Raw genomic sequence first — 20,002 nt, 5'->3', positions numbered from 1 at the left:
ACTTATTTTTAAATAAAATGCAAATATTAAATACCTTGCCTGCTGAGAATGACTCTCCCGTCTTGGTTTGCATTTGTGAGTGCGGCTAAGAAACTTTCAATGTGCATTAGCGGAGATGCCATTTTGGGGTGGTCATCTTCAGCTTCCCCGGGAGAATTTTGCAAAGCCCCTGAAAATAAAAAATTAATTTCTCATTTGGAAAGCCAACTGCTCCCCTGCAGAACATAATCTCCCAATTCCTTACTTCAACAATGAAACAAGGAACAGGTCTAATTTATTTTCACTTGGGCTATGTCTAAATGTATGTTAATGCAAAAAAAAAGGCTGCAAACAACAGGCTGAATCAAGATTCTTGCCACGGACGTTTTTGCATTCTCGTTCCAGGTCAGTTTATCAAGACAACTATGACATATGGCTCATATATTGTCCAATCTTGCAAAAACGGAATTATTGTAGCAAGAAGAGCCAAACTATGATTCTTCATTGATTTTGAAGAGATAGAAAAAATGACTTTTTCTTCTAAGGGAAAACAATATAATTGTTCTAAGATACAACTCCACATGAAATCTAATGTCAAGATCAACACAGGAGCAAATACATGGATGTGCTACTTCCACTGAAATTAATAGAAAGAACTCAAAAACAGGGAAGCTCTATAGACACATACACATACCCCATTTCCAAATCTACTGACATTGCACTGCCCTGCCTCTTCCGACTCACCTCCTTCCAATTCTTAAAACTGCCAAAAATTGCTTTGTAGCCAAACTCACCTTCTTTTTCTGGTCTTTTGTTCAAGGTTTGCAGAAAGTTCTGAAAACCAGTCAACTTTTGCTCATCTTTCCTGGTTTTGAAAACTCCGTATCTTTCCACAAAACCTAATAGCTTCAAGACAGGAAAAAGGATCAGAAAATATGATTTAAATATTGTCCGTAAAATTTCCTGCTTATTAATCATTCCCTCAAAGAAGGGAAAGATGAAAACATGCAGGTAATCTATCTAGCATACATACCCCAGGAACATGAAGAGCCTCAGTTGGTTTCTTAATGGCCATGCAGGTAGTCCTCAATTTACAACTACTCATTTAGTGACCATTCAAAGTTACAATGGAACTGAAAAAAGTGACTTATGACCATTTTTCACCCTTACAATTGTTGCAGCCTCCCGATGTGTCAACGCTGCTAACATCGGATGTTCTTGCTTTGACAACAGATGAAAATGCAGCCATTTTCTCTATGCTTTTAGAATTAGTTGGTGCTGGGAGGGGGGATTGGAACGAGAGTTCAGTTAGTCATAATAATAATAACTCTGCCGTGGGAATCCAAGGACAAACTGGGCCCAGAGCTGATAACGTTTTGGCAGGCTAGAGAGCTGAAGAGAAAGCCTGTGCTTCAAGCTAATTGGGGGATGTGCTTTATGACTGTTTATTGGGGGTGGGAATTGTACTTCGTTAAGTTTGTATTCAGGGGAGGGGAATATAGTTTTTGGGTTCAGCTAGCTATGTAGTGCTGATACTTTGTTTCCCGAATAAAAGATTCTTTAAGGAAAGCAATGCCTGGAAGTTCTTTTGAAGGGTTTCATCTGTCGGAACCATGACACCATGGTCATGTGATCAAAATTCAGATGCTTGGCCACTGGTTCATATTTATGACAGTCCCAGTGTCCCGTGATCACCTTTTGCGAACTTCTGACAAGCAGAGTCAATGGGGAAGTTAGATTCAGTTAACAACTGCAGTGGTTCACTTAACCAGCGTGGCAAGAAAGGTCGTAAAATGAGCAAAACTTAATAAAGGTCTTGCTTAGCAAGATAAATTTGGGGCTCAATTGTGGATGCAAGCCGAGGACAATCTGTACTCTGTAAGTTTGATTAATTTAGCTTACCTTTAATTTTAATTTTAGTATAATTATTCACCTACCACAGATTTAATAAATATTCCCTTCTACTCAATACAGTAAGTTACAGTAAGGTAACATCTTTTGAAAATTTGGGGCAGCTATATGCCATCCATTCACAAGCCACGCTGTTCGTTCTTGCATGTCTGTGTAGGCAATAGCTAACCAGATTAATCCAACTGGTCTGACTCAATCAAACCCAGCGGTTCCCAACCTTTTCTATCCTCTGCACCCCTAGAATGCTTCTGATATATTCTCACACCCCTTACAAAAGTTCAAAATAACACCAACGAATTATGCATATGCACTATAATTTTGAAAAGCCGTTTTCGCACCCCGTGGAATATCGTCTCGCACCCCCAAGGGGTGCGAGCACGCCTGGTTGGGAACCCCTGATCTAAGGGAACTTCCTATATTCCCATATCCCATGGAAAATTCCTGAAAACAGAACCCCACACACAAAAAGCCATGGTTTGTACACCTAAGGAACACTGAACCAAAATTTTATTCTTCTCTGTTGATGCCCTACCTTCTTGCTGATGCAACTTTTCTCACAGTACCGCTGAACCTGTTGAAAAGAGAACATGCACAATATAAAAGGTTCCCAGCTCTAATTGTCTTAACAGGTTATCTACAATTTTAGCCTTCTTTGCCAGATTATCACAATTTATCATTCAATCTACTACACCATTTAGAAGCTGAGTATGCAGTTGTCCTAGGATGGGACTCCTTCATGACTCCTTACAGAAACTCCCACACATTACACAAGAGGACCATCTTTCTTGCATCATTTTGCTTAACCTTTCTCTTCCCTTTCTATCCAAGATGTCTGGCTGATAACCCAGGCATCTCAACACAAACTGGTAGCTTTCAAGCCACTGCAACGATTCAAGGCCTGTTCTGCAACTGGACTGGGCAGAGTATATCTGATAACTTTTTAGTTATTTGGTCAATCAGTCAAACTGTGGAATCAGTACATTTCCTATAGATTGGCAATTTCTACGATGGGAGGGGAGGCTAACAATGCCTTGGCTAACAAAGATCTTCAGGCCAGAAGATCATAAGAAATAGAAGTTGCATTAAGGAAGCCACAGTGATTTGATTATTCAGGTGCAGAGAAAATAATCGTTTTTAAAATTATATTCAAAATTAAGCTGAAATCTAACCTGAAAATAATTTAGTTCTTGCTTAACTATGGATCAGCAACTTTGTTGCTAAGCAACTCATGACTGCTCTAACTTAAGAAGGCAGTTGTGGCAGTCCCAATTGCTGTTAGGTAAATCTCGCGCAGCTGCAACATCCTGCAGTCACGTGATCACCGCTTGTGATTTCCTGCCAGCTTCCCCATTGATTTGCTTGTTCAAAGCTGACAGTAGCGATCATGTGACTGCAGGACATTGTAATTGTTGTAATTCATGTGACTGTGGAGACCCTGCAACGGCCATATTTATGAGGACCCGTTGTAACTGTTTTCTCCTACCCCAAGTCTCCCTAATTCAAGACCATCCTAATTTTGAACAGTCGCTGGACTGTTGGCAGTTTGCAGCTTGAATGGTCCTAGGTACAGATAATCAGAAGGCATATGGTGCAAAAGTTCTGGATATTTTGTATTACAACTTCCAAAAAGTATAGATATCATGACTAATATCTGGTATTACAAGAATCATAATCCCAGGGAACTGAAGAGTTTAAAGTAACCTATCCCAGTTCTTGAAGTATTGGGTTGTTGCCCCAAGACACAGGTCTGCAACCCGTGGCTCTGGAGCCGCATGCGGCTCTTGCAGCCGTCTCCTGCGGCTCCCAGTCCTCTGCCATGTGCAGTCCAAAAAAAAGTGGGACTAAAAAAGTTCAACCAATCAATTCAAATATGCAGGGTAGGTGCATATCTCGCCTTGGCTCCACTCTTCAGTCAAACCCTGTTCTGCGCATGCACGCATGTAAGCGCATGTGCACACATTTTTTGCAGCTCCCAGTTTTTCCTCTTGTGAGGGAACCGGTTCCGAGTGGCTCTTTCACTGTTTCAGGTTGCTGACCCCTGCCCCAAGACAACAAGGATGAAATAGTGCCCTCTAATCTTTACAGCTAAGTCACCCTGAACAAACTCAGTTCAGTTTAAGAATATTCTACATTCATATTATATAAACGTTATCCATGTTTGTGTGTGTATGCACAATAACACATATGCTACTGATCTCAAGTAGCACCAGAGCAATTTGTTCTGTACCAGCCTACTACCGGCCCTGCACATATGCTACTGATCTCAAGTAGCTCCAGAGCAATTTGTTCTGTACCAGCCTACTACCGGCCCTGCAGAAAAGGCAGGGACAACCCCTTTACAAACGGCAAGAGGCTGGAACTAAGCCTGCCAAATTTATTAACATAAAACAGAGCAAAACAAGACACGAACCATGAAACAGGAGCTATTCAAACGGTTGCCTTCAGCAAACCAGCCCTCCCACGCATTCCCCTTTTAAACAGTTCAGGGCGTGGCTTCTCTCTGCCTCCTTCCGAGGTGCCCCATTGCCTTCCTCTGTTTACTCCTGATTGACTGCCTCCTACGTCGGGCGTCCTTGAACAGGGCCAGCTGTGGATCATCTTCATCCACGCTGTCAGGCTCACACAGCTGGGTCTGCGTCGTAACCAGATGGGAGGGGCCTGGCTGAGGGCTCTCATCAGCAAGCTCTCCAACACCCTCAGCAACCTCTCCAACACCCCCCTCCTCCTCCTCTGAATAGTCCGACCCAACTGCCGAACCCACAGGCTGACCCTGAATCACAACACAATTCTGCTATTCATTAGCATCAGTATTACCATAATTTTCAGCCTTCTAATCCAGCCTAAAAAATACTGAAGTTTCTTCAAGAGATTCATTAAGAGTGAGGTTTTAATGGAACTGAAAATTTCTCCTGGTTGTACTGCATCCTGAGAAAAGGACCCTGTGCTAATCAACAGTCCCAGATTCACACAATGGACAAATTGCTTTTTCCAAATTACTTTCCAGGGATGTCCTTGGTTCCAATACTATGATATTTTGCATATACATATAAGTATGACTTAGCTATTAATAAAAAATTAATAAATAATAATAATAATAATAATAATAATAATAATAATAATAATAATAATAATATAAAGTTGGAAGGGACCTTGGAGGTCATCTAGTCCAACCCTCTGCTCAGGCAGGAAACCCTATACCATTTCAGGCAAATGGCTGTCCAGTCTCTTCTTAAAAACTTCCAGTGTTGGAGCATTCACCACCTCTGGAGGCAGGTTGTTCCACTGGTTGATTGTTCTAACTGTCAGGAAGTTTCTCCTTAGTTCTAGGTTGCTTCTCTCCTTGACTAGTTTCCATCCGTTGCTTCTTGTCCTGCTTTCAGGTGCTTTGGAGAATAGCTTGACTCCCTCTTCTTTGTGGTAGCCCCTGAGATATTGGAACACTGCTATCATGTCACCCCTCACCCCTCTCTTCATTAAACTACACATACCCAATTCCAGCAACCGTTCCCTATATGTTTTAGCCTCCAGCCCCCTAATCATCTTGGTTGCTCTTCTCTGTACCCTTTCTAGAGTCTCGACATCTTTTTTACATCGTGGTGACCAAAACTGGATGCAGTATTCCAGGTGTGGCCTTACCAAAGCATTGTAAAGTGGTATTAGTACTTCACTTGATCTTGATTCTATCCCTCTGTTAATGCAGCCTAGCACCGTGTTGGCTTTTTTGGCAGCTGCAGCACACTGCTGGCTCATATTGAAGTGATTGTCTACTAAGATTAAAATTAATCCAAGCAAAGTCTGGTCAGAGCGTAAAAGAAAAAGTAAACACCTGTTTGGAGGCTCCAACCTAAGTTTTGGCTCCCTACCAAATTCTAGACTTTGGTGCAAGTTGGGCAGTTCTTTACCTTGAAGAGATTGATGTTGTCAACTTGACACTGGAACAGAAAGTCATTGATGGATTTCAGCTGCACCCCTTAGAGAGACAAAGTGGGGAAAAGCAATAAAAAATCTGGTTTGCTTACACCAGATAAAGACAAGTTTTTCAGATCAATACAATCACCTTCTTAACCCTATGCTAGCCAAACCATGCCAATTTACCTATTTTCTGCAATCACACCCACAACTTACCTGCTTCTGGTATGCTCTGTTTATTTGGATTCTGATTTATATTTCCTAGAGGACATAAAAAGCAGAACAGCAGTGATCATGAAATTATTTCCATGTTTGGTGGAATATTCAAAAGATTTTTAAGAGAAAGATAAAATTTTCTCCACAATTGTTTTTATTGGGTATTGTTATAGATTGTGATACTAAAGAAACAAATTTGATGTTGAATTTGATAACAGCAGCAAGGCTCTTGGTAGGTCAATATTGGAAGAAAGATAGTTTGCCTACTATAGAAGATTGGTCACTTAAGGTGTCAAATTTGGTAGAAATGGCTAAGATTTCTGCTTATTTGAAGGATCATTCACAAGAAAGATACATTTCGGTCTGGAGAAGATGGATAGATTATATTCAGAACAAATATGGGACTAAAAAGTTTCATCTAGCTTATGAATGAATTATAGAATGATATTATTAATATTAGTATGTTTTTTATGGTATTTTTATTAGTTTTTATTATATTTTATTATTATTTTTATTAGTAGTATTGTTTAAGAATATGGATATTATCTTGTTTTTATGTTATTATTATGTTTACTTTTATCTTGTTTGTGTTTATGTTAAAGGGGAGTTAAAGTGCGTTAGGAACTTGGTTACACATATAGTTTGTTAATGTTATTTAGATTTTGATTGTTATTTTTGTAACCCTGTATTCAGTTCTGGGAAGTGGGGGAGGGGGAGGGGGTGGTTTGGGGGTGGGTTTGTATTGTAACTTTTATAAAAAATTTTAATAGAAAAAAAAGAAATTATTTCCATGTGATAAAATAGGCTAAGCTACAAATCACTATGTACTATACAATTTATCACTATGGGCTAAACTACAATACCAGTGTACAGGCAGTCCTTGACTTACGACCACAATTGACCCCCAAATGTCTATTGCTAAGTGAGACAGTTATCAAGTGAGTTTTGCCCCATTTTATGACCTTTCTTGCCACAGTTGTTAAGTGAACCACTCCAGGTATTAAGTGACTAACACAGTTGTTAAAGGGGAATCACATGACCCCGGGACACATAAATATGAGTCAGTGGCTAAGCATCATGTGATCATGGGGATGTTTCAACGGACTTCTGAAAGCAGTCATGTCACTTTTTCAGTGCCATTGTAACTTCAGTCACTAAATGAACTGTTGTAAGTCGAGGACTACCTGTACTATAGGATATCCTACATACAATATAGAATACTAATATTGGAGCTAATTGATTAGCAAGTAGCCCATATTCCACATAAGAACTTCCTTTTTTAAAAAAAAAATCTACTTTCTCCAGGAACTTTACAAAGCTTTGATCAGAAACAGGTCTGAATGCATTTTATACTTATGTCAGCAAAAACAAAAGGGCAACTGCAATGCTGCATGTCCATGGAGATTCTCAGTCATGGTTGTCTCAAAGTGCTTTTTTTCCCAAAAGGCAACTGGACTTTGTTTTTCCTGGCGCAATGCTGATTATTCAATGCATTGTTTACATCCACAGTAATCTGATAGCATCCACTCCATTCCCAAAGTCATAATTTCGTACACGACTCTTGAACCTGGCTGCTGAACTAATCCATTTTCCAAATTTACATACAGCTAATCCTCGAGTTACAACATGGCTGACGGCATGTGACCGTATCGCTTAGCAACAGCAAGCCAAAGAGTCCCGGCTGTCATTATGACCCCAAAATACACAGGTTGTTATGTGGGAAGCAAAAAGTCCCAAGTAAAGATTGCAGGGATACAGAAGGGGGGTGGGGGAGTCCTCGGAAGGTCCAGCACAGGCTGCACTCAAGTTGGTGGGGTGCTGAAGTGCAACATGAGCTCAGGGATGCCACAAAAAAGAGGGTGCACCCCAGGGTGTGTGTACACATGAGCAGAGGCATGCCAGGGAAACACAAGGGGTGTGGGTGTGTGCGTGCGTGCGCGTGTGTGCCAATGCAAGAAGGGGCAGGGAAGAAGAATGCTGGTAGACACCTGTGTATAAGCATAGGAATGGTGGGGGGTGGGGGGGTGGGGGGGAGACTTACCTAAGCAACTTGTGACCTTCGCTGCCAGCTTCCCCTTTGACTTTGCTTCTAGGAAGTTGGCAGAGAAGGTCAGGAATGGAATCCCATAATATGGGATGCTGCAACCAGTCATAAGGGCGAGCTAGCTGCCAACCACCCAAATTTTGTGCACCTAACTGAGGGGGTCCTGCAATGGCCAGAACTTTGAGACCCAGCTGAAAGTCAATTCTGTTACTACCATCATAATTTCGAACAGTCATTGAACAAATGGTCATAACTCAAGGACTAGCTGTAGTATATCAACTCAAGCTATAGTATCAAATTGGCCAAGTTTAAAAAAACAAAAACAAAGAAAAACGTAAGAGCTTGTAAAAATGAACCGCTAGGTCTTTTAATTGGGTTAGTTAAGCATGTTATATGAATCCATCCAAAGAACGCATAGCAGAAATCAACTGTAGGTTTTTGGCTAATAAGCAACTACACAAGCACAAGACTGGCTTTTACATTTTAGTCTTTTCTTTTGTACTGTTTTTAACATAACGTCATCCCCTAAGAGGGAAGTATTCTTTTTCTGCTATGTTAATTTAAACTTACACTTCAAATAGTTTCCAATTTGCTTGTAATTACATTTACTGCATTGGTACATGCATTTTAAAAAATTAAAACAAGCAATTTAGACTTTGAGTACATTAAGCTGGTAGCAAGATCTGTAAATATACAGCACTAATGCAATTATAAAGCATCTATCTAAAGCACAAGTATACACCTGAGGAAAAATATGCATCAGAAGGCAAGCGGTAATTCCATTACAGCAATGCTTAAAAATCAAAATTTCATCCTTCATTTGCTTTGTGCTTGTTTCTATTCTGTTTGGGATAAGCAAAAATGAAAAAAAGACAAAGAACTGTTGGAAAAGTTAAAGATGGTAATGATCAAAGGAAGATTGGCTAGAGGGAAAGAGATGAAACAGGGTTGCTGAAACCCTGTTTTGTTTTTCTAGAATCAATTGCATTTCCTAAAGACAGAATGACATCTCTACAATCCATATAATGTCACATTAATTAATGTTACATTCTTTGATGCAAGTCTGCCATATAAACCAGGAGTCTTCAAACTTGGCCCTTTTATGACTTGTGGACTTCAACCCAGAATTCCTCAGCCAGGCTGAGGAATTCTGGGAGTTGAAGTCCACAAGTCATAAAAGGGCCAAGTTTGAAGACCCCTGATATAAACAATGGAACTGAGCTTGATGGGACATTCCACTTCAGAAGGTAGCCAGTATTGAAAAGATGATACTCAGAACCCTGGCCTTACCTCCTAGAACAGCCACAAACCTCTCCAGCAAAAACAAAATCTGTTTGATATACATCAAATTCTTGGCCTTCAAGCGTTTCCTAAGACAAATCAGATGATATATGAATGCACAAGGATAGCACAATGCAAGACAGCCAAGCTGAGCTTAAGACTATAACTGGTAAGGCCCATGGAGGGAATTACATGAATGATGAGGCACAAAGAACATATATAGCCGTATACTGAAACGATTGGCATTTTGGTATCTTTGCCATAGAGAGTTTCTTCAGCAAAAGCATCAATAATCAACTTTCTGCCATGAACAGCCTAAGAAGATAAGCTTTGCATCAGAACTTCCCCGTTGTCTAGACAAGAGCTGCACAACTCAATAGACCAAAATGGACACATGGAGACCTTCAAAATGATGGTGGGTCACAAAGGAATAACTGGCATGCCAAATAGTGGCTGGTGGTATAGCAGTAGCCTTGGAGCTGGTAGAGTTGGTGAGACCTGGAGGCACTGGAAGTACTTGGCAAGCATGTTTTTAGGGCAGAGGTGGCTGTGCAAAACTAGGTGGCAGCAGTCATGATTAGTGGCAAAGTTTTCAGAAAACGTTGGCAGACTCCACAGGGCTATTCTGCAGGCTGTATGGACCCGCGGACTATATTTATTATTTATACAGGTAGCTCTCAATTTACAACCATAATTCAGCCCAAAATTTGTTGCTAAACGAAACAGGTATTAAGAAAGCTTTGCCCCATGTTACAACCTTTCTTGCCACTGTTGTTAAGTGAATCACTTCAGTTGTTAAGTTAGTAGCACAGTTGTAAAACGAATCTGGCTTCCCCAATGACTTTGTTCGTCAGAAGGTGCCCAAAAGGTGATTACATGACTCTGAGACACTGCAGCGGTCTTAAACATGAGTCAGTTTCCAAGCATCTGAATTTGGATTACATGAGCATGAGGATGCTGCAATGGTCATAAATGTGAAATAAAGTCATAAATAACTTTTTCCAATGCTGTTATAACTTTGAATGGTCGCTAAAAAAAGGTTCTAAGATGAGGAACACCTATATTTCATATTCCTAGCCTTTATAGATAGTCCTCAATTTAGGACTGGTTGCTTAACAACCATTCAAAGTTATCATAAAACTTCCTGGGGGTACTTATGACTTGGTTCCAAAGATCCAATCAAGTATGGCCACATGACTATGTTTTACTATGGTTTTGGCAAAAATCAGCTTTTACTTACAGTTTTTGGCAAAACTGGCCCATAGCTAACTATTGATTAGTTTAATGACTGCCAGTCACTTCATGACTGCCCCCAAAATTTCATACAGTTGGGTCAGTCATGTGGACTATCTTGACTTACAACCACAACGGGCATGCTCCATTACCGTCATAAGTCAAGGACTACCTATATGTTGTGCAGGTCCAATCTAGACCATAAAGCTATTTTCTCCTCCTCTCCATTTAAGAGTGGAAAGTTAGAAATTGCCAGGTAGTTTGTAGAAAGCCTTAATTTACCGTAGTATGCACACATGGCCAACTTATTTTCCCCAATTCCATCAGAATTTCTAATCATAAACACTCACCTATACCGTTCCATATACTGCAGTAGCTGAGAGTGGGCACAGCAGAGCTAAATAAAGCATAAGACAACAATGAGGGCTATCGCCAAAAAAGGCTTCTGAGAAGCCCACAAGCAAGACAGGTAGCGACATAATTCCATCTGTGTGTTATGTTAACCAGTATTCTGGAACACCTGTCTCAGAGACTAGAGTAATTTACAGTCTCTTATAAAAGCTTTACACCAAGGGCAGTGGGTAAAGAGACCACAAGAAAGCTGTAGGTAGTAGCAGAGAGGCCCTCAGGCTGACTCACCTGTGAGCCTGTCACCTGAGTGCTGTAGATGGAAGCAATGGTATCGATCAGATTGTGAGCTTCATCAATTATCACTACCTGATCCTTCAGTTGGATCCCAGATGCATTTCGAGTAGCTTCATGCAGAAGCATTTGGTATGGCAGCACCACCAACTGTGGGACAGACAGAGGCATTAATTCAATGGGAAGTCCACCACTCGGACCTCTATTTGCAAAACAGATTGTTGGAGAACCCAGAGAATGTTTATACATTTTTTTTGACACGCAGAATATGAGTGAGTTGGGTCTCATTTATTCAATCTTACTTGTTAGATTTATATTTCTAGAAGTTCAAAGGGGCGTATATGTTCCAAGTCTACAAAATAGGCTGAGCTGGAAAATAATCACAGGCTCAAAATCACCCCGTTTCCTTAGCTAAAAATCATCTATTTATATCTGTCTGTCCATCTCTATCTGTCTATCCACTGTCTGTCTGTCTGTCTATCAAATTCCCATCTCACTGTGGGAATACTCTGGGCAGCTTATAACAATAAAATGGGGAAAGTGATAAAAAAAAGTTAAAAAAGAATAGTAAAGGAATAACACAATAAAAATAAACAGCGGAAGTACAATACTATGAAATTAAAAAGATGAGCAGATATTTATATTTATTTATATCATATCATACTTAGAGATCATCCATCTCCCTCGTGGAGCGTCTCTATAGTCCACCAGCTTCACCACTGCACCTGGTTGGCCGTGCAAATATGAAATTTGCTCCTCAAAAATTGAGAAACCATTTAAATTCCTATCGTCTGTCACTTCAGACAAAGCCAGGTGATTCCAAGGAATACGTAAATGGTCCCAAGGACGAAGTGTTTACAAAAGGGGAGGAAAACTAGGAAAACTGGGGGAAAAAATGCTTTCTTTCTCCAAGAGGTTGGCCAACATTTTGAGGCATGAATAAGCACCCAGCCTAATCATCCCAGTGTGATTTAGCAAAAGGATACAAGGCTAGACACAAAGAAAACGAAGCCAACTGTTTTCAGACGTCAGCAAGGCTTCAAGAGGAGATCCACAAATATCTACCTGAGCAGCTGGGATGGCATATCGGCTTCCGTAATAAGGGCAGGCCTTCATTTCTTTTCCCAGAGAAACCAGCTGCTCTATATCTTTCACTTCGACTAACGCTTCGTCCCGAAGCAACTGCACCGGCTCATAGGAGTTAAAAGGACACACCGTTCGGCTCACGCGTCTCTTCTTGCCCTCCGTCTCTGCTCCTGTATTCTTTTCTGAAGGCAAATCGTCAGAGGGGGGAAATTTCAGAGCCAAACGGTTCGCCGTTAAGACTGATTTGTGATGGGTGTACAGGGACCATCCTTTTTCCCCCCAGAGATATTTTATGCTTTACGCCACAAATCCCACCAGCCTCAGTCAGGCTTCAGAGTGTTTCTGTGACAGCATGTGCCCCTTTTTTATTTGTTTGTCCTTTTTCCCCAGTATCGACAGTCTTCGTCTTGCGACCACAATCAAGCCCAAAATTTGTGTTGCTATGCGAGGCAGATATTAAGTGGGTTTTGCCCCAAGTTACAGCCTTTCTTGCCACCGATATTAAGTGAATCAATGCAGATGTTAGTTAGTAGCACTAGCATTAGCACTTAAGACTTATATACAGAGCTTTTCAGCCCTCTCTAAGCGTTTACAGAGCCAGCATTTTGCCCCCAATAATCTGGGTCCTCATTTTAACGACCTCGGAAGGATGGAAGGCTGAGTCAACCTTGAACCTCTGGCAGTCAGCAGAGTTAGCCTGCAATACTGCATTCTAACCACTGTGCCACGACGGCTCCTAATAACACAGTTGCTAAGTGAACCTGGCTTCCCCATTGACTTTGCTTGTCAGAAGGTCGCAAAAGGTGATCACACGACCCCGGGACACTGCGACCGTCATAAATACACCCCAGTTGCCAAGTATCTGAATTTTGATCAGGTGACCACGAGGATGCTGCAACAGTCATAAGTGTGAAAAACAGTCATAAGTCACTTTGTAACTTTGAACAGATAATAATAACAACAAAAAAAACAGCTGGAAGGGACCTTGGAGGTCATCTAGTCCAACCTGCTCAGGAAGGAAACCCTATACCATTTCAGACAAACGTCTGTCCAGTCTCTTCTTAAAAACTTCCAGTGTTGGAGCATTCACAGCTTCTGGAGGCAGGTTGTTCCACTGGTTAATTGTTCTAACAACCCTAACTAAAGGAAGGGTTGTAAGTCAAGGACTACCTGTATTGTAAATGTACAAGGACGTAGACATCCCTGAACCAACATGTAGCTGGAGACAGGCAGGAATATTTGATTCACACCAAAAGTGACCAGAGTCAACCATCAGAGAGGATCTGCTCACTGCAGGACCTGCCATTCAACACGTAGTCCTCGACTTAACAATCATTCATTTAGTGACCATTCAAAATTATAACAGCACAGAAAAGAGACTTATGACCAGTCCTCATACTTACGACTGTTAGCACATCTCCACAGTCACATGATCAAAATTCAGCACTTGGCAACCGGAATGTATTTATGACAGTTGCAGCATCCCAAGTTCATGCGATCACCATTTGCGACCTTCCCAGCTGTCTTCCAACAAACAAAGTCAATGAGGGGGGAAAGCCAGATTTGCTTAACAACCAAATGATTCACTTAATAACTGCAGTGATTTGTTTAACAACCAAGGCAAAAAAGATTGTAAAAATCATACATCACTCTGTTAACAACTGTTTTGCTTGGTAGGGGAAATTCTGACTCCAATTGCAGTCATGTCTTTGCATGTATGCATTTGACTGAACCTTTCAGAAACCATTGTTTACAAATCTAAGGTTAAAACAACCCATTGTTTAGCAACTGTAGCCAAAGTCTCTTGATTGAGCTTTCGAGGGTGATTGTAAGTATAAAATCAAAATCAACATACATATCACTCTGATTGCCTTTGGAGAAGGACTAAATATAATGTAACCATTACTATAAGGGTATCAGGGCAACCCAACACTGAAAGAAGTTAAAATTGTGAGACACTGTAGGAACGGTATGCTTGCATAAACATTTCATGAGATTTGAGGGTTTTAATTAAAAAAGTAATTTCAAAAAATATTTTCATGTGCTCCTGACGTTGCATGGGATCAAATACCAGTGCCTCAGGGTGTACAAAAGCTTCCATTCAAACTGGTTCAAGCACAACACATTTCATTTCAAGCATGAAATTACTGTATTGAGTACAAAAATTGACTGTTCCAAGAATTTTAGAAGAGTTTTGCATCCAAACAGATTTTTTTCACTACAACACTCTTGTTTTATACTCAAAAGCATTTTAAATACACTGAAAACAGCCACTTTCACAACCCAAAGAGGAACTTTGGAGAAACTTTTACGCACTGGATGCAAGCACCCACTAATTGTTCACTGGTGCCTGCTACTTACAGTGATATCCAATCGAACTCTAATGTAAGCAAAATAGCAGTTTCACCCATAATATTTCAACCACCAAATAAGTCTGCACGTCAAAAGAAAACCTAACCACAGGTACAGAAGAATCCCAACATTAGCAAACTACCACGAAAAAAGCTTCTAAAGTGGGATAAACCCCATTATCTGTCCCACGTGCATGGACGGCACGGAACGTTTACTGTTGGGCTGGAAAAAAAACCAAAAGCAGAAAGCCAAGAAAGCAGAACCAAATGAAATATCCTAAAATAGGAAATTAACTGGTTGGAACCCTGGGTGGCAGCATTCCAGACTACAGTAGTCAACAAAGTTCCAAAGATACTTATGACCTGGTTCCAAAATTTTGAGAGTTAACTTAACCACTGCCCCAGAAAAAGATTGTAAAATTGGTCGGCGATGTGATGACCCATTTTACGACCATCACAACTTATGACTGCAACTGGCAGGCTCCATTACGGTCCTAAGTCAAGGACTGCCTCTATAAAATATTTTACAGTTCCTTCTGGTCCAAGATAGTTGCCACCGTCACTTTTAACTCAAATAGCCTCCATTTACTTTGCTTCACCAAAGTTATTACATTGATCCATCAGGATACCTTGACATACCACGTTTATTCTTCTGCATCTCCATACAGCGATCATTGATGAGCTGGACAGATCCCAAGCATCGTACTTCCTCGTTCACACATAAATTCTAAAATAAATTGACAGGTACAAACAGAGATCAATTATTAAACCAGAGAGCCAGTTTGGTCTAGCGCAGGGGTAGGCAACCTCGGCTCTTTTATGACTCAGGGACTTCAACTCCCAGAATTCCTGAGTCAGCATAGCTTGTCTATCGTCTCTCTCTCTCTCCCTCCCTCCCCTCCCCTTTATTATTTTTATAATTATCCAAGGTGGCAAACATATGCAACACACCTTCCTCCTTTTTTTCCTACAACTACTTTGTAAGGTGAGTTGTGCTGAGAGAAAGTGATTGGCCCAGAGTCACCCAGCTGATTTTTCTGTCTATGGCGGGACTTGAACTCCTGGTTTCCCACTTTCTAGCTTAGTGCTTTGACACAGGGGTCCCCAACCTCCAGACCATGGCCCACTAACCGCTAGAGCCAGGGGTAGGCAATTCCTGACTCAGGAATTCTGGGAGTTGAAGTCCATGAGTCATAAAAAAGCCGAGGTTGCCTATCCCCGGCTCTAGCGGTTAAGGCAGAGTTCCCCAATCTTTCCGGCTTTGCGGGCTGGGGGAGGGGAGACGAATGGTTCTGCATGAGCGGCCAGCAAGTGCCTGCATGCATGCAGCTACTTTTGTGTGTGGCCAGCATGTTCACCCGCCGCTCACACAAATGGGAGTGCACACGCTTGGCCTGCTGCTCAGGCAAGTGGGGATGCACATGGGCACACGTTCACCCTCCACTTCTGCAGCTCATTTCCGAATGGCTGACAGCTCAGTGGTGGGCCATGGCCTGGAGGTTGGGGACCCCTGTGTCAAGGCACTAGGCTAGAAAGTGGGAAACCATGAGTTCAAGTCCCGCCATAGGCACGAAAATCAGCTGGGTGACTCTGGGCCAATCACTTTCTCTCAGCACAACTCACCTTACAGAGTTGTTGTAGGAAAAATAGGAGGAAGGTGTGTTGCATAGGTTTGCCACCTTGGATTATTATAAAAATAATAAAGGGGAGGGGAGGGGAGGTTAAGACGTTTCCCCATGTTAAGACGTTTCCCCATGTTCCCTTCAGTATAATTTCTTTCGACAACCCAAAAAGCTGTAAAGATTCACAAGTATATAAATTCACAATGAAAATAATGCATTGTCTCCAAGGTTGCTAATAAGGTGCACTGTTTGGCTACTGAATACTTTACGTTGAATTCAGATTCCTAAAATTACTTTTCAAATTATTCTTTTAGTTGGCATCTTGGAACTCCTGAGTCAGAGGACTACCACAGCAAAGCATTTAGTTCCTTTTATCTCCTCTTTCATACTAATGTTCAAGCATTAGGCTTTTGCTTTTTATGCATTCCCACCTCACTACAGACTGATAACAGAGGGGAAAACGTACTGCTTGAGAATAAAAATATGAGGCGACACAAGGAAACCAAACACAAGCTTGTTAATTTTGGTGGCAATTGCTAATTTTGGTGGCTCCTTGAAGGAATGTCAGAATTCTTTACTCCCCCTTTTATTAATGCTGTTGTTGTTGTTGTTGTTACTTTTATTCTGTTGGTTTGTATGTACGCCGACAGCTTCTGTACCAGACAAATTCTTTGTGCGTCTAATCACTCTTGGCCAAATAAAGTATTCCATTCCATTCCATTCTATGGATTTGAGGAAAAATACCTACCTGCCTAGAGCCCAAGGACACCAGACGGGTCTCCTTACTAAAAGGGCTCTTCTGAACTTCATGGATAAATTGAGCCAGCTGGGAATGGGTCCGGCTGCAGTAATAAATCTGCAAAAGAGTTTGAGAAGATCTGAAAATCCTATTTATGAAGAGCAGTGCTTCTCAAGCTTGACAACTTTAACATGTGTGGACTTCAACTCCCAGAATTCCCAGGTCAGAATGCTGGCTGGCTGGCTGGATATTGGGGGAGTTTGGTTGTCACAGCAATACAGAATCGGTGGTTTCTTGTCTACTGTCTCCTTTCTTGGTTTTTTTTTTTTTGATTCTTGAAATACTGAATAAAGATTACAAGATGAGAGGATTGTTGGAGTAAAGATTTTAAGATAAACTTAAAAGTTAAAGGGTCTCGCAGATAACTTGGTGTTGCTTTTGGAAGTTCCTTTACAGGGAACTGAAACAATTATGGGAAAACTAAAAGAATTTGGTTCCTTAGCAGGTTTCAAGAAAAGACAAACCAAAGATGAAGATATTAACAAAAATATTCAAACAGATCAAAACTGAATGAATGAATGAAATGGGTTTTAAGAAGGAAGTAAATTATTACCTGAGTAACATTATTACAAACATGAACTATGTTATTTCAAAACAATTAAGCTAAGACATGGAATGAGGTTTAAAAAGACATGTTTGGATGGGAAAAACTAAACTGTCATTTAGTTTTATCACAGTATTTCTGTGGTAAAAATGAATGCCTTGCCTAGAACGATGTTTTTGTTTCAGACAATGCCTGTTTTGACAACTGGCGCGCCATTTAAACAGTGAGAAAAGAAATATTACAAATACTGAATCACTTAATTCCATATTTTGCCAGCAAATGTTGGCAATGTGATATTGGGCTGCTTCGGGGCTTCTTTTCAAAAAAAGATTGGCTTTTTGATTTAACTACCTGTTTGAAAATGAAACAAGCTGTTAATTTTAACTGAAGAAACAGGAAAGGATTAAAACAGATAAAGGAAAATTGGCAGGCTACGGGAGGGGAGAAAGTTGTAGGAAGAAACATCTACCCCTTGCAACTTGCCTTTGTAACATGCTCTTCCTGTAGGTCATCATCATCACCATCACTATCCACTCCTGTTAACCTAAAGAGCGAAAACAGAAAAGTAATGCTCAGAAACACTTTTGCCATACGCTAGCCAATCAGATACTGTATCTTCTAAACAACAAATTTCAGGATGGCCCAATAGTTTCTTGTAGCCCAGTGATGGCGAAACTTTCGGGCTCAGTCTATCAAAAATTTAGAAAACGCCTAACCTGACTCTGCAGATGTGTCACACACATACACAGAGCCCACCCCCTGAATAAAAGAGAATTAATTCTTTATGTTGTCGTTGTTAGTTGCGAAGTCGTGTCCCACCCATCGCGACCACATGGACAACGTTCCTCCAGGCCTTCCTGTCCTCTGCCATCTTCTGGAGTCCATTTAGGCTCGCGCCTACTGCTTCAGTGACTCCATCCAGCCACCTCATTCTCTGTCGTCCCCTTCTTCTCTTGCCCTCAACCTTTCCCAGCATTAGGCTCTTCTCCAGTGAGTCCTTCCTTCTCATTAGGTGGCCAAAGTATTTGAGTTTTAGCTTCAGGATCTGGCCTTCTAAAGAGCAGTCAGGGTTGATCTCCTCTAGGACTGACCAGTTTGATCGCCTTGCAGTCCAAGGGACTCGCAGGAGTCTTCTCCAGCACCATAGTTCAAAGGCCTCAATTCTTTGGCACTCAGCCTTTCTTATGGTCCAACTTTCACAGCCATAATTCTTTATATATTACTTTATTTTTACAAAAATACAATCCAGTCATGTGAGTGATTCCCCGGGTGTGCTGCTTACCTTCAAGCAGTGCTCCTTCTATGGACAGCCCCCATGGCCTATCCAAGGAAGCTCTGGGTTGCCCAAGGCCTTTGTTCTTGAAGCAGCTCTCCAAAAATCGTATGAAATCAAGCCCTGTTCTTGCACAATTTTCAGAGGCTCTGGAAGCTGTGTGAGAGCACCCCCCCCCCATTCTCACGAGGCCTCCACAGCTTCTGAAATCTTTGGAAGTCGTGCAAGAGGGCTGTGCTCATGTAGCCTCCAGAGCCTCTGAAAATCGTGCAAAAACGGGGCTTGCTTTCATACGATTTTTGGAGGCTGCAGAAGAGCATTCTCTAAAGCTGCTTCAGATCCACAGCCTCCTGCAACTCAAAATGCACACCTCATTCTCATGAGGACTCCACAGCTTCTGAAAAATCACCTAGGAATGGAGCATTCTTTTGAGATTTGCTGTCAAGTGCTAGTGAATGCTGACGTGTCACCCAAAATGTCATGGCACACCACCGCCGACATGCATGTCATAGGGTCACCATTATTGTACTAGTAATACGCACCCACCCAAACTTTGGCTTCTGGATTTAATAACTGGAGGAGTCTGTCACCTCTTGGGAGGAAAACCTGATGGAATACCAGTTGCCAAGTCTGTACTGAGTTCAGCTCCTACCTAAAGCAAAGGCTTTCATGGATTCTGACCCAACCTTTCTAGAAAACTTGCAAGAGAGATACATATTTCCCTAGAGAATTTAATTCCTCACTTCAACCTCTTATAGTCATACTAGTATTCATACCTATTTTCTGTTTTCTGCTCCTCGTCACTCTCGTACTCTGTAAGGATCAGATCTTCCTCACTAGTATCTGAAAGCTCCAAAGAACCAGGCTTAGCCGTGGTAGATAAACTGTCCTTACTGAGCTGAAGCAGGTGCTCTGCCTCCTTTTCCTCCATTCGCTGAAATAAGCACAAAGGAGACATCTGTCAATCCAAGCCAGGTTAATCTGTCATACCCAGGAAGTCTTTTGAGCCCCCACCTTTCTCAATGAGGAATTAGTTCATGCAGGAGACCAGGGGGAAATGGATGGCTGGATAGATGGAGGGATAATAAATATAATTTATTTTTCAATACTTG

The 20,002-nt window shown here is 41.3% G+C and overlaps 1 protein-coding gene across 1 annotated transcript in view; it reads right to left on the bottom strand.

Annotated features, from left to right (window-relative positions):
* DDX11 (DEAD/H-box helicase 11) overlaps window positions 1-20,002 on the bottom strand; it is a 38,050-nt gene that overhangs the window by 16,441 nt on the left and 1,607 nt on the right. The window contains exons 4-16 of the mRNA XM_083366811.1: window positions 19,655-19,824; window positions 18,101-18,143; window positions 17,023-17,130; window positions 15,292-15,379; window positions 12,281-12,483; window positions 11,213-11,365; window positions 10,924-10,970; window positions 9,350-9,429; window positions 6,016-6,060; window positions 5,793-5,860; window positions 2,423-2,461; window positions 774-885; window positions 35-169 (exon numbers count right to left, since the gene is read on the bottom strand). Of these exons, the coding sequence (XP_083222937.1) occupies window positions 35-169; window positions 774-885; window positions 2,423-2,461; window positions 5,793-5,860; window positions 6,016-6,060; window positions 9,350-9,429; window positions 10,924-10,970; window positions 11,213-11,365; window positions 12,281-12,483; window positions 15,292-15,379; window positions 17,023-17,130; window positions 18,101-18,143; window positions 19,655-19,824 (1,291 nt within the window). The remainder of the gene's footprint in view (window positions 1-34; window positions 170-773; window positions 886-2,422; window positions 2,462-5,792; window positions 5,861-6,015; window positions 6,061-9,349; window positions 9,430-10,923; window positions 10,971-11,212; window positions 11,366-12,280; window positions 12,484-15,291; window positions 15,380-17,022; window positions 17,131-18,100; window positions 18,144-19,654; window positions 19,825-20,002) is intronic.

Source organism: Vipera ursinii, assembly GCF_947247035.1.
Source record: "Vipera ursinii genome assembly, chromosome: 6".
Classification (NCBI taxonomy): domain Eukaryota; kingdom Metazoa; phylum Chordata; class Lepidosauria; order Squamata; family Viperidae; genus Vipera; species Vipera ursinii.
This window is presented reverse-complemented; position numbering and strand designations above follow the sequence as displayed.